Source organism: Melanostigma gelatinosum (genome assembly GCF_949748355.1).
Source record: "Melanostigma gelatinosum genome assembly, chromosome: 8".
Lineage (NCBI taxonomy): Eukaryota > Metazoa > Chordata > Actinopteri > Perciformes > Zoarcidae > Melanostigma > Melanostigma gelatinosum.
In genome coordinates this window covers 12,609,995-12,630,322 of record NC_136641.1, presented here as the reverse complement: position 1 = coordinate 12,630,322, position 20,328 = coordinate 12,609,995, and the positions used below count along the sequence as shown (strand labels likewise).

At 42.1% G+C, this 20,328-nt stretch overlaps 1 protein-coding gene across 3 annotated transcripts in view; it reads left to right on the top strand.

Annotated features, from left to right (window-relative positions):
- The window catches only part of chl1a (cell adhesion molecule L1-like a), a 46,435-nt gene extending 30,535 nt beyond the window's left edge, over positions 1-15,900 (top strand). For 2 of the 3 annotated variants that reach the window (XM_079273643.1, XM_079273644.1), the window contains exons 20-26: positions 159-274; positions 1,134-1,338; positions 2,027-2,149; positions 3,823-4,008; positions 10,731-10,910; positions 12,088-12,160; positions 15,083-15,900. In XM_079273643.1, the coding sequence (XP_079129769.1) occupies positions 159-274; positions 1,134-1,338; positions 2,027-2,149; positions 3,823-4,008; positions 10,731-10,910; positions 12,088-12,160; positions 15,083-15,299 (1,100 nt within the window). In that variant the 3' untranslated portion in view covers positions 15,300-15,900. The remainder of the gene's footprint in view (positions 1-158; positions 275-1,133; positions 1,339-2,026; positions 2,150-3,822; positions 4,009-10,730; positions 10,911-12,087; positions 12,161-15,082) is intronic. The other variant, XM_079273645.1, reaches the window with a different exon arrangement.
- Positions 15,901-20,328: the final 4,428 nt, after the last annotated feature.

Below are 20,328 nucleotides of genomic sequence, written 5' to 3'. Positions count from 1 at the left end.
AGGATAATTGTGTTGTTTCCCCCACTGTGTATGCAATCTATTGTTGTCAGTTTATTTCCTTTCTTTTGATATGTTTTAGTGTTAAAGAGTTTCGGCAGTGGTAACCTGTTGTTTGCAGTTTTGTCTGTATTCCTGACCATCCTCTATGTGCGGTGCAGTCCCGACTGCAGCACCACGGGACATAGCAATGGAGGTGATCAACACCACTGTCCTGAGAGTTAGCTGGACCCCTGCTCCACCTGCCACAGTGAGAGGTCATCTCGGGGGCTACGATGTGAGTTTTTTTGATGGTCCTGGAACCTGATTTCTTCCAGACTACGTTCTATAACTGAAGACTTTCAATGGCAAAACAGCACATTTTGTAGCACTTTACAGTATCTTACAATACAGCAATTACTTGGTGTTTACATGAGAGAGGTATACAACACATTGACATTTGTTGGACAAAAATGGACAAGACACACAGTTTTCTAAAAATAAAGGGATATGTCAGTTCAATTTGACAACTGTATCTGATCCGACAGTGACTTGGTCATCGTTGTGATGAGCAAATAGAGAAAGATTATTCTCTGAAAATGTAATATTTGGTGAGGTTCACCCAACTGGATTTGTTTCCACTCTGTGTATTTCAAACTCTCCTCATGGCCCGTTTTCCAAACGGCGCATCTTCTCCGGTCCAGTGATTTTGTCATTAAGAAACATCCACCTGATGAACTCAACGATGAGATCTCTGCATGTGCTCACAGAGGCATCTCAATTTTGAGAGAAGAAGTAGTTTCATGAATGTATCATTTAATGAAACGAATGTTATGACAACAGTTCAATTAAAAGGCATTTTTAAATGTGGTGATATGATTCAAATTCTGTAAAAATGATGTGTGTGTTACAGTGGTTAACAGAGTGACAATGACAACGTGATAGCTACTCTGTCACACACCTTTACTTTAGGTGATTGGCAACAAAAGCCACATCTCAGATTCACAGATATCTGATTTCACATATCTGCCTCATTAATTAAAGGGGAAACCAGGCAACAATTGCCGCTCCTCAACATTTTCTATCCGTCTCTTCCCTCCCTCCTCTCTGTGGACTCTGTTCAAACTTGTCCCTCATCCCCATGTTCCATCTCACAGGTTCACTGGTTGAGGAAAAGAAGTTTGCTGGAGCCCGACAAGATTTTAGATGACCGCCGGTCGCTGTCTTTTCCCGGGAAGAGGACTCACGCCATCGTGCCGGGCCTTGAGCCTTTCTCCGAGTACAGACTCACTGTCAATGTTTTCAACAAGAAGGGCAATGGGCCCAACAGTGACCCGGTCACCTTCAACACTCCAGAGGGAGGTGAGCTGACGCAAACACACAACACATGGTGTGCTCCTCACACACTTATACGTACTGGCACTAAGTATACAACAACTGAAAAAACTCAAGCTTGCAGAAATATACAGTACTAACATGGTGGACATTGAAAGTGACTCAGGCAACGAGACAAGGAATTTAAACAAAAGCACTTATTTCATTTACATGAAAGTCTCAATGTTTGAGCTCACGTTGCAGCATAATAAATGTGCAGCATCGACACAAATTAGAATAAAATATTTTTAAAGTATTTTTTTGTATGTTTCGAAGCATATCTTAAATAAAATTGATAAAATACAATGTTTAGCTTTGAGGGCAGAAGAGAAAGAAGAAGTCACCAAAGGTGGTTTATCATGAAAATACTTATCAAAGGCTGCTTAATGTTACAAGCTTTGTGAAATGACAAAGCTGCTTAAAACAGGCAAACTGTCATAATGCTCATACGATCAGTGTGTCTTTCATCTGTTTGAAAAATAAAAGTGAAAAGAAAGCTTAAAGCACGGAATAAATATCAAGCATAAAAAGACACCTTATTTGGACATGACTGAAAAAAACCAACGCAAACTTGCTTTGATGCAATGTTTTACCACCTCCACATGAATAACAAGTTGCTGGAGAACAGCTGTCTAGACAGTAGACACATTAACATTACTGTCATTTTATTTTATAGTTCCTGAGCAAGTGCCCATTCTGACGGCCTCCAACGCTAAGAAAGACTCCATTTTGCTGGTCTGGGGCCCACCGCGGGAGACAAACGGCGTCCTCACCGGTTATCTCCTGCAGCACCACCTCAGTATGTACACACACACACAATGCTGTTTGACTAATTACTCATTGCAGACCTCTGGCCCTGTGTGAGCTTTTTTTCATTAATAGATGTCTCCTTGCTGGAGCTCAGTGCTTTGTCCGTCGTGGGAGGAAATGTGGGGGCGAAGTGTAGGCAGGAGTGTAGCTAAGTAGGTGAGAATACATCAGGTTGTAGGGAATGGAAAAGATGAAAGCATACACTACACACACACACACAATCATCTACACTTCTTCCTCTCCTCTCTTGTGTTATCATACCAGACACTAGGTTGCACTGTTTAACACTGAACGCCACCACCATGGTCTGCAACAGTCCAACTGTGCAGGCCACAGATTCCTTCCTCTGTGCTTCTTATCTGGTATCCTCCTGGACCGCAGGCTCGCTTCCAACAGGAGCATTTAAGTCAGTGCTGTTTTGTGCCTCTTAAATGAATGTCTTTGGCATTTATCACTAAGATGTTTTTCACCTTGCAAAAAAAAGAAAACCCCCACAGTGAGGGTGAAGAAGTGAGTGAGGGGCTTTCATCACGCGCTCTCTGTTTTCAAAGCCGACACTCTCGTTTGGTTGACATTTCTGAAATCTTTTGTGTGAAACGTGAAAGCAGAGACAGCCCTTTGCCGCCTCCACCAGCAACCCACGGAGTCTGGCCAGCTCTTCAATGCACTTGGTCCCCCCTGTCCTTTCTGCTTTCTTTCCCATATCAGATGTCAGACTTGACACAGCGATTCCCACACAATGCAGTCCGTGGGTGTTGGAGGATTTTTTCTTTTTTTGTGGGTTGGATTGATTCACCATGTAATTCAGGCAGCTCTTAAATTTTGTTTTATGTCAACCCAGTTAAATGTTATATGTTATACTGCAGCACATCCAGTTGAGTCGTGCAACCGCTGTGTAATTAGCCAATTGATATTTCTGACAGTGTTCACAAACATATGGGATATCCAGCTTTCTGTGCTGTAAACAAACATCAATTTTCCGAAGCGGCATCACGGGTTTGGCACATATTCGGTTCTCATCTGCGTCTCATTGGCACAGTAATGACATCAACGTGTGTGTGTGTGTGTGTAGCGTTCTACAGTCTGCACACATACTGTATTTTTTGATCTATAATGCAAGTTTGGTGATACATGATGCTGCTTGTGATTGCTGCTCCTCTGATGTCCTTCTACTGTGTCTGCCTTATGTTTATTCTTTTCTTTAGTCTCTGTCTTGCTTCTGTTTTTGTGCACCTGGCGTTAACATTTTTTTCTTCCCTTTGCACAAAGTTCTTTTAGCTTCTCCTCTATCACACACACTCCAGTTCTTCCTCCTCCTGTATTCCTTTCTCCTCTCTCCTCCTCATCTTTTCACTGATTGCCACTTGCCCCCCCAGCTCCTCTTGAGCTCTCTATCTCCTCCTTTCATCTCCTCTCCCCTTTCTTCATCATGTATTCCTCCTCAGCTCACCTGTCACGACACGTATCTGCTACACTCACTTTCTGCCTGAGCTAGCATGACATGTCTTCGCCTCCCCCTCCCTCAACCATTGACCCTCATTACAGTCGTGCTCCATTAACATACAACACGAGCCAACGGTGGCGACTTCTTCTGCGTGTATCCGTCGTAGGCTCACTCATGCCTCGTGAACTGACCTGACATCTTTTCTCCTTCCTCTATAGTTAATGAGACCACACTGGAGGTGGTTGAGTCCCAGGAGACAAACATCACTGGCGCTGACACCACCCATTGGCATCTTCAGGGTCTAGAGGAGGGCAGCCTCTACCGCTTCCATCTCAGAGCCTGCACTCGAGCAGGTTGTGGACCTCCGCTGGCCCAGGAGAGCAGCACTCCAGGCACTACAGCACGTGAGTGGATAAAATCAGCGCACTTGTCTTGGTTAATAAGATCGCATTTCGATTTGCTTTGGGTATAAAAGCCCCACCAGTGTTTTTTGAATCATACTACAGACATGGTTGTTGTCTGTACACTGTAATACTTCACACAAAGTGGGCATATTTAGAATCGTTGTACTGATGATGTCATGGCACCAGTACAATGGCATGGAAGGTCCAGTGAAAAGACTCTCTTTCAAGCGCGTTGTTGGAATAGTATGACCTGTGCGTTTGGAGCTACGCCCACACGGAGTAAAAGTCAGGATAGTTTATCATATATTTTGGTCTTTTGCTTCAGTTCTTTGTTCCACATTCTTAACCTCTTTGGATTTTCACTTCAAAAGCTGAACAAAGCTGAAATGATAATAATAATAATAATAATAGGCAATTCAAATTGCGCCCTTCACACAAATAAAGCTTAATGTGCTTTTCAAAGAAACAAAAAAATGGTTGAGCAAAAACAACGATAAGTAAGATAAGGATGTAACAATGGAATAAGCACATCAGCATAACATCCGGCTTGATTATTATTATATAAGCCACGAAGGGACCTCAGTGAAATAGGTAAATTATGTTTCAAGCTGTTGCTTTAAAATGCTCAGTGTGATTGCGTCCCTAATTGTGAATGCTTTTCCACTCTCTGCATATAAAAAGGTGCAGCTCCAGTTTTCAATATGACAGCGGTTAGGAACATCTAACAAACCCACGGCGGAGGATTCAAGTGAACCTGAAGTCACATAAAACAACAGGGAGTCTGCAGTTTAGGCTGGTCATTTAGAGCTTTCTATGAAAGCGAAAGGACTTTCTTTTTGGCAGTTTTTTAAAAGATACCCGGGAGCCAGTGTAGCCCATCTAAAACTGGAGTGCTGTGCTTCCTCTTTATAGTTTTGTTTTGAAGTTTAGCAGCAGAATTGTGAATAACTTCTATCCTCTAAATACCCTTTTAAAAAAGACAATTGAAAAGTTGCAGTGTTCTGCTTGAGATGAAAGCATGAATCAGCTTCGTGGCATCTTGTTCGCTGAGGAGTGCCTGTACCCTGGCAGTATTTCTCACAATGTCTGAGATGTTGGCTGATACAGAAACCTGCGATTTAAAGGTTGGTTCAGATTCAAAGACACAGGCTGAAAGTATGACGTCTGATGTGATCTACGGAACCAGAGATCCAAGAATCTTGGATAGAGCATATCTTTAGCCATGCAGAGCTTTTTTATTTTGAGCAGTAGATATACATTATCTAGTTTTTGATTGCAGAAAGACAGCATGCGAGTGAGATTAAGGCAGTTTGTCAATTAGGCTCTTCTGAAATCTATAATCATGTGCCATCTGCATAGCTGTGACAATTGAAAAAAAGATGACTTCCTGAACAACTTGAAAAGCTGTCAAGATGTAAAGATGCACAAAACACATTTAAAACGCCGGCAGAAAGACGACCATGTTGTGTCAAATTTGGCATTTGGTGCATTTGGTTTGTCCTAAAGTCTAACTGGATTGAGAAAAGTCTCAATCTCATGAGACAAGTTCATGACATAATCTTAGACACCGTTAAAGAAACCTTCAAAGCACTATTATAGCTGAATTAAGACACATCGAAGATTTATAATCCAACTTCAAGGAATACTTCACCCACAAACTGACCATTTTGTACATTACTATTCGTCCGGACTTGCAGTGGTTGTTAAGCCTGGACCACAATCACTTCAATTCTTCAAGGATTTACTCCATCTTTTGGTTCTCCGTTGACCGTAGAGGCATGCAAGAAGAACAGTCTTCTTTAAGAATTCAAGGTGACACGCGTTGAGTAATTACTATGCAAATCATTTTGTGGGTGAAATTCCTCTTTGAATCGCTTTTTGGCAGAAATGGACAAACGTTAGCCTTTTGAAGAAGTGAATGCAGGGATTGTCATCGTTCACTCCAACACCAGCTTTGATTGTTTTGAACTATTTAGTAAATTCTTCACTGTCTGCAGTGCGGTCTGGAAAGTGAATGTCAGAGGTCGGGACGGGTTTTAACAGCGGATCCATCATAGAAAACAATGTGGTGGAACCTCCACTGTTGTCTCTGATTTTGCATACAGCTTTATTGTAAGTAGTTATGGGCTTGTAATAAATTAAACATGGACCTCCAGTTCTGCTCTTCTGCATTTCCTGTCAGTGGCTCTCCATGATCTCTTATGCACTCAAATAGAGTTGATAAATCATGGTGATGTTCTGTCACACACTCCTTTAATGACCTTGAGTGTTCATCAGGTTGTTGTTCGGGGTGTCAGCAATTTCACCCACAGCCGCGGTCTCACTGAGGGAATTAATGAGCTGATAAGTTCAGAGAACAAAACCTCTGCTTTGGCATCTCGGATCATATTGTGAACGTTAAAAAGTTCTAGTCAGCTACATTGTCAGTTTTGAGCCAATACATGCAACTCTTTCTTTGTTATGACTTTAATTGGGTAAAGCGAATATTTATATAATTGTATTTGATTGTAGCATTCATCACATATTTTGTTCTTCTTTTATTTGCAATGTTTTCAGAAAAATATGACAATCCTTCTCAAAGCAAATTGGTGCAGTTTGCCATCTGTGTTTCTTTCAGCGTATGCATGTCGCCACTAGGGGGTGCCAAAGTCAAGAATGTTCAGATTCTACACCCAGTGGCTTTAATTTGGATCTTACATAAAACAAAGATATGCATATTCTGCCTGTTTTAGTTAAGCTCTTTGTTAACACTTCATTAAACACTTAAGTCGGCCAATCTCGCTAATAGATTGACATTATTAGCTGCATTTGGCACATGTTAGCGTCAGCCTCCATAATTACACAATGATCAGTGAAAGTGAGTGCTAGAATTTCCAAACAGATCAAAGTTCCCCGAAAACTCCTCCCTCCATTACTTGGCAAGCCCAAAAAAAAAAGAGAACGGAACAGGAAATATGTTTTCACTATCTCTGACTGTTTTAATGAAAGTTATTAATTGCTCTCTGGCTTTGATATTTCCTTTGAGAGGCTTTCCATCTTGTAGGTGGATGTCCAGCCTGAGAGCCATTAGATGCATTGTTTGTAAATATGGCTGAGTAGAGGCTCGGCGGGGAGATAAAATGGTTCTGTCCTCGGGGCATGTTAGTCACAATGCAGCAGTGCAGATTTATGGATGCCAATAGCACGAAGCAGGGGCACCAGGAATTCAGAGTTGTTGATGGGGAGTAATGGAATGACTGCATGTGTGTTAGTGAGCCTAGGCTATGAAGTGCTCCTTTAAATGAGCTTTCAATGCTTATCCCCATTTAGTTGGGATAAACAGTAGCTTAAAAAAGAATTGTCTGGACAAACAGACAGGAAACAGCCACAGCGGTATCAGCAGATGTGCGTTCACGTGTCTTTGTTTTGAAAGGCTTGTCATGAAAAGAGAGTGGCTGAGGTGAGTGACAGACAACAATCCCACAGAAGGATATCGGGTGAGGCATCAGCGAGAAAGAGGAGCAGGGAAGACTGCGAGAGAACAGCTAATAGCCAAAGCAGAAGAGTGTGGCAGACAGAGGGAAAGAATATCTATTTTTCTCCATCAGGTCTCATGAGATAACAAAGCAGCAGAGCTAAAGCGGACTGCAAACATGACACAAGCACGAAGAAGAATGTACCTCTTAAGACAGACAAAAATAATAGCTCCTCCAGAGATTATATTATTTGCTCCCTGGCACAGAATTCGCCGATACGTTTGCTAATAGTTAGAAGTTAATGTTTGAAAAGGTTCAGAAACATAATGATCCAAAGCTGATTCATCTTCACTGCAGTCACTTCAGGATTCAGCTATCAGAGCAGAATAGTCCAGCACAGCTTATCAGAACAATTATATAATAATAGTAATTCAGTATCAGATCCAAAAAGTGTTTTCTTGTTGTCACGTTAAACTACAATCCACTCATTCACTCTGTATGAATCGTATTGTACTGTTTGCCAGTCAGCATGCAAGAAATAAAATAAGGTTCAACTGGTTGCAATCTGCAACCTCACAGCGAGATGACACCTAATTCTGAACACTTCACTTTGTAAATAGGAGGACACTATGACCGGAGATGTGCTCTAAAAGGCTTCCAACAATATACTGTCATCAATCATTTTATAATAACAATGTTTCAACTGGCAACGTGTTGCTCGTAGAGATGAAACTACAGAGAATTATCACCTGAATCTGGAGCTCCACTCAGACTTTTGGTATGGGGGGGGGACTACACACACACACTAGAAGCTGAGGTTTATATGAAAGTTAGCCCGCCGGGCTGCAACGGCAACGTGTACATAAAAATGGCCGCTGCTCTGACCATCCTGATACGTTGTATGTCCGTTCTACTCCTACACTGTTTTCTAGGCAGCTGTTTTCGGTTCTGAAGACCCACTGTATCCTACAAACAGACACATTAATTGGACCCAAGCGGTAAAGAAACAAATCAGTTGATGCAGGTTTAAAAAAATAGAAGTGATCGATTAGAATGTGGTTTTTGAATCTGACAATCACAAATGTGAAAACTAAAAGCGAAATGGTTGTTGTTTAGAATTATTCGGCAAAAGTAAAAATAGTCGTAAGTAATTGTTGAGAAAGAGTTTGGTCTTTTCCCTCCACAATGCTCTCTGGTGATCTCCACAAGTCATCAAATCCAAAACACCACTAAAAAAGAAAGCAGATCACAGATGCACCTGTGTGGTTGTATTTGTGAGGACGTACCGCCCACGTATCTGTGTGGGTGGATGTACATGCATCTGTCAGTGTGTGTGTGTGTGTGTTTGTGTTTGTGCCTGGTCTATAAACCTTAAAGCTGGCTTTCCATATATGTCTATAATCTTCTGCTGTATTTCATTTTCTTTTTATCCCGCTGAAGATTTGTCCCCGACTCCAGCTGTGGCCCCAGTTCAGATCAGTATGTATCACTGCCTGCAGCCGCTGCAGCTCGCTAACATAGACGTAGTGGTAGAGATAGACATGGTTGTAGGTGTGTTGCTGTAACCGTTTGTCATTTATCGTTGTAGAGATATAGTTTGGGTGATTCCTAACGAACACTTTTGGAAAAATGTCATAATGTGACAGTCGTAGTTTGAATTTGCAATTCAGCTTTGTTATGTGGACCCAAACCCTACCGCGGTAACGGTGCGTTTACTATCAGTCGCACTGAAGTTGCGCCGTTACTTATTAATCCACTTTTCCCGGTTGCTTCAACAATCCTGCCTTGGTGTCATCTACAGAGCCTGCTTGTTGCACAATATAGAGTATCAGACCTGACAGCATTGCAGCAGACATCTCTCTCTCCTCCCAGCTCTATCTCAGGCAATTCTACTCATCCTACTTTAGGTATATAGCTCTCACTCGCACATGTTGAGCCAATGATACCCCTGTGATCTCATCTTGATGTACCTTCAACTTTCAACTAACAATGGGGTTCGAGACATGGGAGTCGTGTCAATCTATTCTGATATGCGCTCATGGCGGGGAGGTGTCAGGAAATTCCAGTTTTGCTTCACATGGAGTGAAGACCAGATGTCACTCCCGCCCACGATCTCTAGATCTCCTCTTTATGAGTCAAAATCGAGCTCCACTCAATTAGGTCTGGGGCCCAGCATTGCCTTTTGAACTGTCTTCTTGAAGGGTTTCTGCTAGCTGCAGTGTTCTCAAGCTGCAGGGGAACCTAATCCTCTTTTCTTGCCTTCTTTCTCCCTTTCTCTGTGCTTGTCTGTGTTATTCCTTTCCTCCCTATTTTCTTTTTTCTCTCTTTATCAGTGCCGGCGCTGTTGAACATAAGCTTGTATGTGAGTGACACCTTTGCCAAAATCAGCTGGACTGCCAGGGAAGAGCAGCAGGACTCTGAGCTTTATGTGGCTTATATGAATAACCGTAAGCTACTTTTCCTGTCCCCGTCTTGCTCAACATTGAGAGGAATTTCAGCTGGCATCATGGTGTAGGTGCAACTGGGAAGGTTTTATATAAACACCTTGCATCTGCATGGCTACATCCATCATTTCAATGATTGCCTCAAAATGTGTTACAATGTATTTAAAGTTATATTTGGTACAACAAATACATTTCATAGCTTAAGAGCTATTTAATACTTCCGATCTTCATCTTCTGTTGCATGAATGCTAACACAGACGTGCTGCTTGTGCACTTCTTGTGCTTGGCTGTGTAGGTGATGGTAACTGGCTGGTATCAGAGGCTATAAACGCTTCTCGAAGTTTCCACGTTATTGATGGGCTCAAACCTGGGACAGTGTACACCGTGCGCCTCATGGCCAAGCGGCTGCTCGATAATGCTAGCATTTTCGAAGACGTTATCCAGACCCGAGTCAAAGGTGAGAGGAGGAAACGACGTCGATGGAGTTTAGTGATTTGAGCTCCAGCCTGCCATAACAAAACAAGCATAGCTTTGACAAATTGATATTTGAATGTGGTGAATGTGTGAGCTTGTTTATTTGTCTTGCATCTCTCTGTGCATTTGTTTTTTCTAATATTCTTTCATAAGAGATTGAGTGTTATAGCTGAAGGGAATGTGAGTCAAATATGTCAAAACGTGAGAACATCCTGTCAGTTGTTTTTTTTCTGTTTTCAGTCAAAGATGAAGTTGTGTGAGGAGCGCTTGAGGGGACCGTCATCGAAAAGACCACCGAGTCAAGTCGATTCTTGAGCTCTGTGCCTCTCTCTGCTGTTTTTGTCTGCAGCTGCGGCAGGTCAACGGAGCAACTTTTCGACCCAGGGCTGGTTCATCGGGACCATGTGTGCTGTGGCGCTCCTCACCCTTGTCGTGCTCATGGCCTGCTTTGTGCGGCGAAACAGAGGTGGCAAGTATGCAGGTACGCCGCCGACGACCCAGCGACAAGACATGTTCTTCATGGAAAAAGGTCAGTTAGCCAAGGTTGGGTCCCCCTGGTCGCCTCACGAAATGAATGAGATATCAGTCTGACTTGATTATAAGCAACGTAACGATCTCCTAAATCTTTAGATATCACCAGAGGTACAGGGTGACCCTTTGATTTGACTTTAATTCAATTTAGGTTGACCTCCTGAAAGAATGATAATGTGCCCAACCCTCCCCCCCACACACACACCCCCCCCACCCCACCCCACCCCGTTTGGAAACGCATCGTGCATGAATGTTGGACTACCGTACTCATGCTACTCCTGCCTTGCCAAATAGCATTAACCTCGAATGAACTTTTCCACGAGATGCTTGGTGCATTGTGAAATATTTGGTGTGGCCCCGTTGATTCTGCTCGCCTCCTCTGATTACATACCTTGTCAAGCCAGTTGAGTGGGAACCAGCTGGCTTTGTTTCACACCTCCCCACCCCCTCACCTGTGCAGAACCTCCTGTCTCTTCCCCTGCACCTTTGTGCTGTCGTGTATCAGAGCCAAGTTCAACCTCACTATGGTACATACAGTACCTGCAAAGTGTCTCCTCACTTTCTCCCCTCTCAACCTGCTTTGCCGCCTTCTCCCCACCGCGCCGCTCCACCTCTTTGCCTACAGTAGATTTTGACATGAAGCACTGAATATTTCATCAGCTCCTTTGGATTCCCCTTTTGCCCATCCAGCTCTTTACATGAAACCCCTCTTTTGAAAACAACTAGTATTTTCTTTTAAAGCATATTTACACAAAGAGCTGCTGTGTCGCACTTTGGAGCGGAACAACAGAAGAAAGACTTTCAGTGTGCAGGCTTGATATAATGTTTACACAGTCATATTTAGTTGTTCTCGGAAGCTTTTTGTTTCTGACTTTTAAATTCAACTCCCATATATACCCAAGTGATGAAAAAGTTCAGATTGTTTATTCTTGGACATCTACTTTCCAAGAATAGTCTGACAGAAAATAACTGTGCTTGATTAAAACTAAGAAAAGGCGGATGCTACTGTTTGAGTTATTTCCCTTTTGGAAAATGCTAACGACACAATCCTTTACAGTTATTTGAATTAGAAGCATTACAAATGATACTGTGTCCCAACAGTATAAGTAATATGTAATCACATCTGTTTCTTTAACAATGCTGCTGAAATGTCTGTCTCGTCCCTCCTCCTGCAGTGAAAGCGAAGGAGGACCTGCACCCTGATGCGGAGTCACAAGGAGAGAACGATGACACCTTCTGTGAATACAGGTGAGCTGTACTCCTGCTCTGCATGGGAGAGCTGCAGTGACAAAGTGTGCTGAGGAATTTTCCTATCTCCTTGAAATGCATTGTGTTGTAGCAATATTAATCGAACAACCATATGTTAAGTGCTTTCTGGCTGAGAAACTCATTTGTCATGTGTCACAGGAATGTTTTCTCTCCCATCCCAAAAGAAAACCATGCATTCATGAGCTTTGCCTGGATCAGCCAAGAAGCCATTGTTCTCATCATTAAATGGGCTAGGTAATCACACGGTGTAGTTAAAAGTAGTGGGTAACAAGAACTTGAGCTTTGCCCCCCTTTAGCTGGAATTATGTGCTTTTATTTTGTTGTCAGATTATGATCGGAGTGTGTGATTCAGCTTGGTCCAGTAGGCAGTAGGTGTATATATATAAATATATATATATATATATATATATATATATATATATATATATATATATATATATATATATATATATATATATATATATATATATATATATATATATATATATATATATATATGTGTATATATATATATATGTGTGTATATATATATATGTGTGTATATATATATATGTGTGTATATATATATAGGTGAATGTATATATGTATATATGTATGTATATATATATATATGTATATATGTATGTATATATATATATATATATATATGTGTTTGTATATACGTATATGTGTTCATATATATAAATTACATATATATATGTGTTTATATATGTATTTGTATATATGTATGGATATATGTGTATATATATATACAGCAAGTCAACACATTGAGCTGTATACATGTGTCAAACATATCACACACATTAGGCAGAGTGCCTCTGCTTACCAGGTGTTTTGACGGATGTTTTTCCTTTAAACCCTGATTCACCTTGTGACCTTAAGGTGTATGTATGGTGTGGGTTCTGTGGAAGACCTCCAATGCAGGCCACACTTCTCAGAAGCTTTCACTGCAGACACGCAGGCTGATTCTAGATGTACAGTCGTTCCTGAGGCAAAATATATTGCACTTATTGAAACAGGCATAAACTAAGCATGGCAAATGGGTGGGAAAACAGAGCCTTTAAGCCCAAAGCACTCCGCTGTTGTACTTTATAACAGCTGTTGAATTTCCATTGTTTGCATTGTTTCGCCGCTACGGTGACAGTTTAGGGAAATCGACTCAATCCTATTTTTGCTTGACAGCACTGCAGCAACTGCGTGACAATAGCGTGTTTGTTTGTGCACACCCAACAGAAATCCCCTAAAATAGCCTCTTCTGTCCGCTTTGATTATGCTCGTCATCATATTATTCAAAACATGATTACTCACAACCGTGTGGATGCTGCCAATTGCATTTTTGTGATTCTTGCCAAGACTATAATTCTGTTGAACAAGACACAATGCATCGTCTACACAGCCCTGTTTATAGACTATTATTTCTTTAATGATGTAATAACTACGTTTGTACTTCCCCATAGCTTTAAATGACTTTATTGTGTGAATGGAGAGGGTTGTTAATCGATACCATTCACCCAATGATTGCTGTGCAGACACTTTGAAACTAAAATAAATACAGCTGCAGGTGCAAAGAGAAGAAAAGAAATCCTCCTTCCACCTGATGTTTCACTGCTGCCCTCAAACGAAGTCAGCATGGGTCAGTGGCAAGACAAATTTCATTACCTTCTGCCAGGTGATGTGCCCCCATCCCTCACCTGTTTGTGAGGCTGAAGGAAAGCCTTTTCACAGCAAAAGCTGAGACTGAGGCTGAGCAGGATCCAGATCAGCTACCTGAACGAGAGCCGGGGCTCAAAAGCACTCAGCCCCATTTTATCGCGTTATTCAAAGTCACGGTGGGCGGGCTGCGGCGACCATGGCATTCCACTGCTCTGAGATAACAGCCACTTATCTCCAGCGCTGCAGAGCCGTCAAGAGAAAGAGGGTTTGATAAGAGTTGAAATGCGGACCTTATGTGGCTTGCATGGTAAACGGCCTCATGAAATAGTGGAGATAAGATTGGTTATTAAAAGTCCCTGTGAAGGAGACACGATTTGTAATCTTAGCGTCAACCGTGCCTCTGCTCTAAAAGGCTGCTCAAAATGTCGAGGTTGTATTTGACAAAGGTGTCAACTACAGTATGGCTCAAATGGCACTATCAGATACCGGCCACCAGAGCGTCGTCTCTGAACGCAGACGCTCTGCGTTACGAATACCAAAGCGGAGGACAGAGAGAGGTGTTACCAAACATGGACGGTTCAGGGAATTAGAAAAGAGGACAGGGAGGACAAATATCCTCAATGTTTTGAGGTGACCCTGCGTCTCGCAGTGAGACACCTGCGAGCTGCCCAGCCTTAAATTGGCATCTAATCTTCTCGGCCTGCGTGTGGGCCCTTGGGAATACCAGGAATGACAGGCTGTTTGTCTGGGATTGCATATGCCCCACCTCTACCCCCTTTCCCTTTCTCAATCTCAGCGCCCCACCTCCCCCCGACACACACTCTCACACAACTCCCACTCGTCTTCTTTCTCACTGCACTCTGGCAATTTCCATCGCTGGTTCTAAAGAGATTTGAAATTGCCTTTGGTCTTGAAGCCTTGGCAATTAGCAATAAGTGAATTGATTGTAGCAAGCCCTCCCCGCCTCCCTCGTGCTCCCTTTCCTGATGTGCAGCCGCTGCATCCTCCCCTGCCTGCCTCCCCTGCCTGCCTCCCGTAGTGATGTATAAGAACCATAAGAAGTCTTCGCTTTGTGACTGGGAGCATGCTTGTGTGTTAGTGCAGCCAAGAATGTAATAATCTGTATGTGTGGTTATTCGTGATGCTGTGTGCTTGTGTGTCAGCCTCTTAGTGCCATGAGTGTTGCTGTTGAACGTATGCACTGTACCGCTGACCCTGACCATCCTTCTCTGTTGTTGTTGGTGGCAGTGACAGCGAAGAGAAGAAGCCGCTAAAGGGCAGCAGCTTGCGTTCCCTGACTGGAGACGACGCGTTGGGGGACAGCATCAGCAGAGACAGCATGGTTGACTACGCCGACGGTGAAGGAGAATTCAACGAGGACGGTTCATTTATCGGAGAATATTCTGGACGCACACACGGAGGCTCTGTTAGCGAGCCCAGTGGACCCAGACCAGTCACTGCATAAAGCCAGGCTCCGGTCTTAACGGTCGACTTCAAATATTTTCAAGATACTTTTTTAAATTCAGCTTCCCTGGGATTAAATAGAGCAGGACTAGCCAAATATGGGCGCGGGGGGGGGGGGGGGGGGCGGAGAGATGACTCAAACGTGCAGACATTTTGCCCAGGGACCGGAAAGGGAGCTCCCACCAGACACAATCGGTGTGACCACCATGTAAGTCTTTGTACATACTGCAAGAGAATGACCTGTATCATTTGAGTTTTTCAAGATTTTATTAATTGTAATAAAGGTGTTTTTGTACCTTTTATAGGCCACAATCTTCAGCTGTGCATGTTGATCGCCTTCTTTCACAAAAGGCTGAAGATCAACAATTATTTCCCACAATACAAAAAAACACTGAAAATGTCACTGTACATGCATTTACTTTACACAGTGAACGAAAAATGATACATAGAGTAGAAATACGTATGCATCGAGCCTGTGTTCAATCACAGTTGAATCAATACACAGTCATACGTGCTTTACTGTCCATTACTGTCTACTTTATGTATGTGTTTCTGACTTTTGTTAGTATGTAAATGTGTGAAAGTTGTTTGTATTCAAAATGCTGCCAATAGCTTTTGTATAATTACATCAAACACATTTTGGAAATTTTGTATTGCTTTTTACATCAAACAGGAGAGAAAAAAATATAAACATTAAAATAACATTAACATAACAGAATTCAATTCAAGAACAGATTCAAGTATCAAATCCTCCCAACTACGCCGCTGGTCGGTTGGAGGAATTACAGCAACGATATATAAGTTGTTGATCCAGAGGTTGAACTGATAAGTGTAGTGCTGCATTTATATCTGGAGTGGAATCATGAAAACATTTATCAAAGGGACTTTTCAAAACTCCCAATTGGTGAGCGTTCACCCTAAGGCCACATTAAGGAAGATGAAGTTTTGAAACGAAAGCAATTCATCACACACCTATTTGTTTTGGAGTGTTAGGGCTTTATTAATCATGTGACTTTATTCTGCTGGATGGCAAACTATGATTCACTCCACATTCCTTTAAAATGATCAGGCAGCTGGGCTATTTGTTATCTGGAAATTATTATGGTTTACTTCCTTCCGAGTATTTATTTTAAACGTGTACGCATTGATTCATCAGTTTCTATTTGCTGCTCCCTTTTCTGTCATTTAAAAAGCGCCCACTTATTCGGTAAGTTAACTTTCAAGTTGAGATGTCCTGATGTACTGAACATGAAATGTGAATGCATTTTAAGAAAACAAATTCCTTCCTTGGGACTTTGCTATTTACTACATTTTTCAGCAAAATTTGTTTACAAACTAAGCACAAAGCAACATTCAAATGATACAAACATGGCTGAATTAAGCTCAATATTCTCAAAAGTCAAACACATTCTGAATTCCCAAACAATTTCCCCGTATCTCCGCAATGCATTCAGTGAATCCTCCTGAAATATTCATCAAGGATGTAAGTAAAGTTTAGATTTGTCCAATTCAACAACCTTACTGAAACAGATGTGATAAAACAAGATGGAGCAGTGGAGCCGGCTCCAAAGTCCGAAATGTTTCATTGGCTCGAGGCTTATTTTTTATTTTGAAGATTCTCCACTGAGCTCTTTTATAAAGACCTCTTCAGAAACAAAGAAGTCTCTTGAAAACCAAAGAGATGCAGTTAGATACATTTCACTTTGTCAAATCACACCGGACTGTATTTCATATTTAGAAAGAGGACATTTGGTCGATAGAAATGCAAAAAACGAGAAACTTAACCAAACTGTATTTTGTATGAGTTCCTTTAGAAGATCCTCCCAAACAGTAAACAACATGAGAAAACAATAGTTGACAATAAAGAGAGTTTTCACTTCAAACCAAAAGTACAAAAAAAGGTCACATGGAAGAAAGTTCTGCTGTGAAATATAGTCACCATTTTAGTCAATCTCTTTCCCATTACTTGGTTCAGATAATTGGTGCCAGGTCCCATGGCTCCAATTATCTGAGCAGTGTTTGCTCTCCCCTTCAATTTCTCAGGGTAAAATACAGCACCTTTGATGAGGCAGAAATCCCAACGAACAAAGATGGGAGATGATCGTCTCATCCATCATTTGGTGGGAGCCAAGCAGCCCAACTTCCCCTCTGATTCACTCCTTTACTTTTGAGCCTTTCAATTAAAAAAACAAGCTCAGAGGTTCAGAGGTTTTTTTTCCCTCATTAACCGTATTTGTTTGTCCCAAAATTCCAAAACAAACCTTAAGTGAACGGCTGTGACTGAAACAAAACATTTGAATTGATCATGCATATTCAAAGCAGGAAGATGCACATAGTTGCAGAATATCCTCAGTCTGAGAACATACCATGAAAGACATTTTTTTTCAGCTTTCCATTGTTCAAATTCTCTCACTTCGGTCACTTGACTTCTTGCGTATCTCTAAAATACCTCGGAGGCCCTTATCTTTCATTTTGAATGCACAGCCTCCTTGCAGCTGTACAGTGTGTCCATCGCCCGGTGATTATAAATAGCTGTGATTATTGTAGCCGTAATCAAACCAGACTTGGGATAGTGAGGAGTTGAAAAGCACTCCATGCCTCATGGCAAGATAAAGGTCATTTAAAGAGATAATCCCTGTATTGTCGGGGATTATGCCCTCATCCGTTTTAAAATTGCTTTCTCCATGGAACGCTAAAACCTCTAAACAACAACAAAATATTACTCCAGTCAGAACCCCCCCTGAGTGTCACAGAAGCAGCTTTTTTTTTCTCTCTGCTAAATCTCTTTGGAGGACATGCAGGTGACCCTTTCGTGCAAATCATTCCATCCCCGTTTTAGATCAAGCAAAGGTCGGGATGTTTACATCTCTCGGATTGATGTTCGATGTTTGCCGCGTGGTGTTTTGCTCACGTTATTGCTGCACACAAACTCAGAATCAAGCTCGAAGGGGATCACTCGCTTTCAGGCAGTTTGATCAGAGCTGATATTTAGGCTAAGTACCCTGGACATTGCCTGGTGGGAGGAAATCAATAGAATACTGACACAAGCTGTGAGCTCAGCCCAGTAACAACAGGCTGTAGCCACTCAGCGTTGCATCAACCTCAAACCAAATGACGCCGCCCCAAGGACAGGACACTGCAAAGACTGCAGCACGCGGGGAGGATTTACATTTTGTCAGGGAGCTAGATATTGAGTTAACGCTGTATCTACCCAGTGCAGGAGAAGATAGCACGATGGCCATGAGGATCTCATTAATAATGAACATCGTTGGGTTCACAGAAAGGGGAACTGTGACAAGTGTTTCCGGAGATGCTTCTATGGAAGACTCTCTTTGGTGGTTTTTGAAGGAATGCAGTTCAAGCAATTTACAGACAAATCCGCATCAGGCGGTAAACCAGTGTCATGGCTCCCACTTTCTTAAATTAAAAGGGACAAACAGTCAGCCAGGCCTATTCAGAGCAACACAAGCAATCTCTCTCAAGGATGAGCTTTGAGCACTTTACCTGAGAAAGGGGTTAAGGGTGGGTGGAGAAAAGAGGAGTTGACTGCGGGCTCATTATTGAAACCTGCTTCAGCAACATTTCAGATGAAGAAAAGCAGCTCAGAAAGGCGGCTTATGACCTTGACTCACAATCAGAGTGGCGGTATTTCATAATGCATCTTCCATCTAAGACCTTCACTCTTTGTCTGCATTTCTTAAGGGGGGATGTGGGATGAATGGCCGGGCTTACCTTTTCTATTGAAAGCCAAGGCGGACGAACAAGAAATCGACAACCGCTAAGTGAGACATCAAAGTCTAGACACGCATTCAAGAGGCCGCTATTCCAAAAGTCTAAAATGCGTTTTAGCCTTTCTATTGGATTCACTTTAACCTAATCTAGAATACATCTATATGCATCAGTATCTGAAATAAGAGCCCCCCCCCCCCAGTCACAGAAGCACCCAGAAGAACTCCCTTCTAATTTCAAGGCAAGGCAAGGCAAGGCAAGTTTATTTGTATAGCACATTTCAACAACAAGGTAATTCAAAGTGCTTCACATAAAACCATTAAAAGCATCAAAACATAAGGCAAAAGAAAAGGAGATTTAAAAACAATTAAAGAAACAGTGTAAGAAATCAAATTCAGTCATAAAAAGTAGAGGAGATTTAAAACATACATTGAAACAATAATTGAAGTAGCCAAGGCCTCTGCTCTGGACCTGTCCTCTGCTACTTTCTTTTAAACTTCGCCCGTTATCAACGATTCATCGGTTAACTCAAGATTTGCGCTCTCGTACAGAAACTCCGTCGAGGATACTCTAAGCAGAGATATCATGTTTTTTCACTGGACGCTACCCACAATCCTGGTGTCCGGAGACTTGATGTCTTGATAAGGTAATTTTCACAAAAAGTAGAGGAGATTTAAAACATACATTGAAACAATAATTGAAGTAGCCAAGGCCTCTGCTCTGGACCTGTCCTCTGCTACTTTCTTTTAAACTTCGCCCGTTATCAACGATTCATCGGTTAACTCAAGATAACTCAGGTCTCAGTCGTCCTCTGGCTCCTGCTCATTCTTTTGTCATCTCAACATGGTGTTACATTCACCTTCTGCTAAAATTGAATTTGTCTCACTAGGATGCAAATGGAATGGGATGATTCTGCATACAGAGAATCCTTTTAGAGGGCTATTATTTCCCTGGGAAACTGCTTTAGATGCAAGCCCAGACACTCTGGAATGCCAGCCAGCATTTGAGTGGATGTTTGTGCATGTGTTTGTCTGTGTGTGAGAGAGAGAGAGAGAGAGAGAGAGAGAGAGAGAGAGAGAGAGAGAGAGAGAGAGAGAGAGAGAGAGAGAGAGAGAGAGAGAGAGCAAGCAGGAGGAGGCAGGGACACTCAGCCATGGCAGGAACTAATGAGACATGCATCGGTAATATGATTACAAAGTCAGCCTGACTGTGTCAGAGATCAGGGCGATGCGTTCGAGACATCTGCACAGGACAAAGTGGACACTGGGCTGTTCCGTTGCACTGCGTCTGCATTACATTAC